The sequence below is a fragment of the Xenopus laevis genome, chromosome 3S (assembly GCF_017654675.1).
Source record: "Xenopus laevis strain J_2021 chromosome 3S, Xenopus_laevis_v10.1, whole genome shotgun sequence".
NCBI lineage: Eukaryota > Metazoa > Chordata > Amphibia > Anura > Pipidae > Xenopus > Xenopus laevis.
The window spans coordinates 79,146,160-79,152,882 of record NC_054376.1 but is presented as its reverse complement, the minus strand read 5'-3'; the positions used below and the strand labels follow the sequence as shown (position 1 = coordinate 79,152,882).

Below are 6,723 nucleotides of genomic sequence, written 5' to 3'. Positions count from 1 at the left end.
TTAGTCAAAAAAAAATCAAGCAATTTATTTTTACAACTGGTAACATTTCAGTAGGATAAATTGGCACTAAATATACATACAGTACATTGCTTTACACATACACTGATGATTATTCTATTGTGCTTCTAAAACATTGTAGTACAGCACAGTATTTAGTGCAGTACAGACCCTGATAACAACAGCAGATTACTCTTGAAATACATGAACAGTGGTCAAGGTTTTTCCATGCTTGACTACAAAGAGCAGTTTTCCAACATGTTGACTTTTTTGCGAAAGTACACCAGGCAGACCCACATGAATATAAGCAAAAAACATCTCCACATTTACTTGATCAATGCACTTATTCTTCTTACTTATAAAACACAAGTTGGTGCCACTATTAAAACCTATTAATGTTTGTTACAGTAGACAGTTGACTGAGGTATAGACGAACCACAACTATTAGCATCCTGACAGGGAAGGTAAGGTTAAGAGTGGCTTCGGATTACATGCAGCATTACCCGCTAACTGCAATACGAAGGTAATTGATAATGTGCCATATGAGCCGCTACACATAGACAATGGCAGCGAACTGGTAGATTCGATGTGCCCTAAGGTTTGTATCAACCATTGGCAGTTTAGCTGAGGCTAAGGTAACTCCAAGATGCTTTTAGGGCGATAAACACAGGTTGCAAAGGGGCTGATGTTGGCACAAGGCTGCTTTGGCACTGATGGATACTAACATACCATATGCTTCCTTGGAACATATTTCAGATCAGTCAAGGCTAATTGTGTCACGGGTATGAGCCTTAAAGGTAAATTAAAAAAAAAAGCAAACTAGCCTTTAGAAATTATTTACTTTATTTACAGTCATTTACCTTTTAATGAATGATAATAGAAATACTTTATTAATATATGTTATCTGTTTTATTATAAATAAATATAATCAATAATATCTGATGGCTCACTGGGTATATTGAAAGCTAGGGTCACACCAAGAAATTTAGTAGCTGTAATTATTCACTGGATAAGTAATGGCAAAAATATGCATGGGATTGTCTTCTAGCACTCCCACCATAGATAGTTTGGAACTGATAGATTTATGGCATAACATGACTGTTCTTTTTTGGTGACACTCAGGCAGGTGGGTCACTACAGTATCAAGGCCATTTCGGTTACATTTTGTCTCTACCTCTTTTGAAAAAAAAAAGAAAAGCTATTAAACCCTGTCAAAACTCTAAATACGACATGTCTATAATATGACTTCTGGAAATACTTAAAGATTTGTTCCATGGTATTATCAGTTTCGCTACTGTCTAAGCTGGTACTATAAAGGTCAGCTTCTGATTTCTGAGCAGGCAGCATACAAGCCATTTAGTCAAGTGTTATTCATAGAAAACAACACATTTTATCCACAGCTCACTTAAAGTCACAAGGAGTCAGAGGTGCTCTGCCCAGAGCCTACAGCTACGGGAGTGGAATCAACTGTGTATGTTGGAGCAGGCCCTCAATGAGCAGTCCGTCAGAATCAGAAAAGTAAAAATAATAAATGTGGATTTATTTGGTACCAGCAAACAGAGGCGGCCTTATGAGCTTCCTGTTAATGATTACTTAGGGGGTTATTTATTAAGCTCTGAATTTTTCCAGTCAGACTTTTAAAGTGGAAAACCCGATGGTGTTAAAAGTCCGATGAAAAAAGTACTCTAATTAAGACCTGCTGAGAACATGTAAAAGTCAGTGGCAGATGTCCCATTAGCAATTGGAAGTTGTGCTGGGTTTTTTGGAAAAAAACGGAGGATTTTATAATAAAATTGTAGGTTTCAAGCACAAAATCTGAAAAATTGTAGGATTTGGAATTTTTTACTTTTTCCGCACAAGAAAAATTTAATGAAAATGTATTAATAAATAGGGGGGAAAAGTCCATGCGGATTCGGTAGGAGTAGTTTTCAGAACATAGTGAGAACTTTTTCAGGGCTTTTGATAAATAACCCCCTTAATCATTGTCCTATGAAAACATAGCTGGTACACAAGCCAGTTAGTCAATAGTAAGTCAGCTTGGCCATACATGATGACCACATGCAGTGATAAGCAACTTGTTTATTTCTTTTGACTGATCAAGTGTGGTTGATCTACACCTGAACTGGATAATAAAAGACAGGGACCAACAGACAATTTATAATGAATTGCATGAAAACCTGTATGTGGCCATCTTAAATGGCATAATTGATAGTTACACAGTTCTAACAATCAGGTTGGACTTTTTTCTGGGGTCAAATGTACTTTCTGACTTGATTGCTCAACAATAAAGGAGCTAAATAGATTCCTTAATAAGTAGTGCACCCAAGCAACCCTTTCATATATCTCCTGAAATACAGTATTGTAAAGCCTAATACAGGTTTTCTTAATATCTCTTTTATTTGGCATTATTGGCATTAGCCCTAGGGATGAGCGAATTTGATTTGAAATATTTTATTTGGTTTTCACAATCAACCATAAAAATCAATATGATAACAAATAGTATGCAGAATAAGAAGATTAATACAATGACATATTATAAAGAATGTATAACTTACCGCCAGAGAAATGTCTGCGACGCCCATTAAAGTCTATGGGCGTCAAAAAAAATTTTGTTGAGCGCCAAAATGTTTTTGACGTGCGTCTTTTTTATTTTTGACGCAGTGTGCCATACAAGTTTATGGGTGTCATTTCCGCGGCAAAACAAGGCGAAAAAATTCGCCCATAACTGAGCCCGTATGCTGAATGATATAAACTTTTGCAATTTGCTTATCAAATTTATTCACTCTCTTAAAACATCTCTCCATTTTCACAAAAACAGCCTTTATTCTACTGGAGGTATGAGGCCCATTAGCCTGATTTTGTAAACTGGTGTATATCTGATGCACAGAATTGCTTTTTGATAAGGCTAACAGATAATACTTCAGTGAGGAGCAAAGCCATGAATAATTCACACCCATTCTCTTTATTGCTTGAATGTTTGGTTGTTTTTTTTTTAAGTCTGGCCAAATCTTTTCTATTGCAGGAAACATTATTTACATTACTAGAAAATCACTTCTTAAGTTAAATAAAAGCTTTTTTTTGCATAATCTTCCCTTTTTTGAAGAAAAATTACTAGGTGGCAAAAGAGTCCATTATGCATACTTTGCTTCAGAATGCTGGTATGAGATGGAACAGAAATCAGAGGTGTTTTATGTAATCACTAATGCTTCATTTCTAAGTGTGCATTAAATCCATTAGCTGCAGTTTTGTGTTCATTAGTCAGTTCCACAGTGTGACATTGGGGTTGCATGGTGTCATGAAGCTGTGGCATGATTTGACCTGTGCCTTGATCTTTTCCATTGTAATATAAAGCCCACAACAGGGTAATTGTTAGGATCATTGCCAGAATCTGTGTAACGCCTATAGCGATTCCCAGAAACTGTAGTACTTGCAGCTGTTTGGTTCCTCTCAGAAAACTGTACATTTTTCTTCCACAGCCCTGAAACAGAAACAGAGGTGCATAAATATATTTTAAATCCATAATCACATAAAAAAAATATTAAAACATATTTAAATGTGACTTTTTATTCTGATATTGACAGTACTGTATATAGCCAGTATATGTAACATTTTCTTTGCTTACTCAAAACTATAATGCAAAGTAAATGAATTTACTTAGGTACACAGTAATATTTAATACTTATTGTTACCTGGTCTTTGTGCAGAAGCGGTGAGTGGAAGTCTAAAGCTAAATCTTTCTATATACCTGAACACCATTTATCTTGATCTAAGTCTTTGTTTTATACCCCTTTAATAGGTTGCACACATCATAATCCACAGACATGTTTTGTTCATAAAACAGTTTGTTTGTTGAGCTTTAGAGTAACAACTTGTTACGGATTTGCTAGTGACGTAGGCTCCCTTGTACAGCAAATAACTGTGCTCACAACAGGCAACAAACATTAAAACATTTTTTTTTCTTTTTTGCTTCTAATTGCTGCTAGTAATTACACTATTAAATGAATATTTATATATGAATTGTTAAGATGAAATGAATGCTGTAATTTTTTGCCTTATATGAAATCTGCGTAATGAATTTTGCACATGTTTTTTAATACTTTATGTGATTAAATAAAAAACCTCAATTAATTAAAATTAACGAACTCCAAAAATTCTTTAATTAATTATTAACTTTATTTTAATGTGTCAACATTATAAAATTGTAAATATTGCTTACTAATATAATTCTGTTTTTTTTAAACTGACATGTTTTATTGAGTTCAATCATACATGAAGTGAGCAGTCTGTGTCACACGGTACCCTGTTATCAGTGGTTACATGTAAACACATAACTGGTAATGAACATTATATAGAAAGGGAGAATAGAAAAGATAAGGAAAAATAAAATAAGAGGGAAAGAAGAAAAAAAAAAAAAAGAAAAAAAGGGGGAGAAAGGGAAGGGAATGGGAGAGGGGGGAAAGAGAGAGGGAGAAAAGAATAATAGGAAGAGAGGAGGTAAGGGAGGAAAAGTATACCGTTGGCATACAATGCAAAAACACATTAATCATAAGGCAGTGGGGTATCATTCTTGTTATATTTATGTTGATTTCTGAATATATGAGTTACTGGTTGTCCTCTGGGACAGTCCCTTTATTATGAATGCAGAGCCTGGAAAAGTTGGGGGTTGTTTTCATGAGCAAGCCAAGGAACCCATATTTTGTCATAGGCCGCCATATCATTTTTCAAGGTATAAGTAAGCGTTTCGTTGATATAATTCTGTTTTAATGACTATATAACTGTTTAAAATAAAGAACAATGTTATATTATAAAACACCCAAATTTCTATATGTTCTAAGTTAATCATTTTGACAATGAAATAGAAACCTCTGACTCTGTAGATCACAGTAAAGTGATAGTTTTGGCAACTTGTCACACAGTATAGTTATTTCCATTTCAAACCCACTGGTATAAGCCTCACATAGTCACTACCTGACATTGATGGAGTACCATCCCTCTCTTCATTACACTTGTCTATTTACTTATTTATTTCAACTATTGCCCATTAATGCTACACAACCAGGGATAGTCATCAATACTTTAATAAAGGGATGACTTTACTCATTACTTGAACTCATTACAACACTTTTTACATAAAACAAAAATAGCCTGTTTACCAAGAATCTCAACATGTTAATGGGCATCCCTTGCCATGAAATATAGATGATTCAACCTGGAAGTAAATAATTAAATGTGCCCTCTCTAACTGAACCTTCATTCAAGTGTTCCCTTTCAGGGTCTGCATTAGTAATGCCAGGATAACTTAGATTAATTCTTAGCATTAGGAGTATTAGAATTTAGACTTATATCTAAGATTAAAGTAAGAATGACTTCATATAAGGATCGATGAGTACATCAAACTGCCATTGTAGCCAATATTTCATCTCTAGACGAAATTGTGTAATAGAGATTTTCAAATCGTATTTTAATAACAATTGTGTAATGCACACTCTAAACACACAAATACAAACAGTATAAATATTTCTCAACATATATTTATATGTTTTGCAATAAATATTTTCTAGGCTACAACCAAAATATGTTTCTTGTATAAAGTGAGGTTGACAAAAAGGGTAGAAACCAATCAAGTTCAATGTGTTTTAAAGATAAATTATGCTAATTTATATGAAAATTTAGATTTTCGCTAGACCCTACAGGGTTTTTTCATACTGTGAAAATGTTAATGCTTAATTGCTTTTTACCAATTCCCTGTTACTTACTCATATCAGACTCTGGCTTAGACTGACGTCTGCTTCCATGACTGCTACAAAGAACATGCTGCTGTGACACCTGGTTGAGGACAGTGGTAGTACCCATTAGCCTGCAGAACATCTGTAAATAGTGTGTTTCATCTATCAAGTCAAAAGTATCAAATCCAAAGCCAGTATCATGCCTATAAACTATGTATACTAGAATAGTATGATTTGCTATGTATAGGGTATGCATAGTATGATAGATATGGAAAATAGGATTCCAGAGACTAAATGAGTAAATTCCACACCCTATTAAGAACACATGAAAATGAAGGCAGTTTGGCATACTAAAGCGACCTTTAAGCTAAATCCACTTTAATCTTTTTCAATTTATAAAGCATACAATGAGAAGCTTCTCCTGTTTAAACTGATAAATTCTGATTTTTTTTTGGCCAGGCCCCTAATATTGCCTAGGACTTTTACAGAGAAACACAAAAGCATAACAACTTTTTACATGCGTCTCTATCCTGTTCAGAATTTGAGATATTATAGAATAAAATATAATAGCTGGCTTGAATATGATCTGATTACAACGCAATGACTTCAAAACATGTAGATGATATACAGATACTGTTGCATTTGAACAGGATGATTGGATTTATAAATGAATGATGTATAGTGGAAGGCTGGCTTATGGTCATTAATCTAATAGCTTGCAGTATGCATCACCATTCTATGTAATAAAAATGAATGCAGCAGACTAATAAAAAAGGAGAAAAGCATGGGCTGCTAAGAGCAAGAGGGTGGATGGCTAAGATGGCTTGGTCTGGCTAAATGATACTGAGTGAAGTGATATTTAGAAACAACCCATGCTAATATTAACAATATAATACATATTATTAAGTATTGGATACCAAAAAGAAAATATATCACAAGCCAAATGAGGCATTTATTTCTACCTACAAAAAAAAAACATTTTATAAACCAACAGAAAGAT

General features: G+C 34.1%; 1 protein-coding gene across 1 annotated transcript in view; it reads right to left on the bottom strand.

The window, feature by feature from the left end:
• tspan12.S (tetraspanin 12 S homeolog) overlaps nucleotides 1–6,723 on the bottom strand; it is a 63,660-nt gene continuing 56,937 nt past the window's right edge. Inside the window, exon 9 of the mRNA XM_018255857.2 lies at nucleotides 1–3,475. Coding sequence (XP_018111346.1) covers nucleotides 3,197–3,475 — 279 coding nt within the window. The 3' untranslated portion in view covers nucleotides 1–3,196. The remainder of the gene's footprint in view (nucleotides 3,476–6,723) is intronic.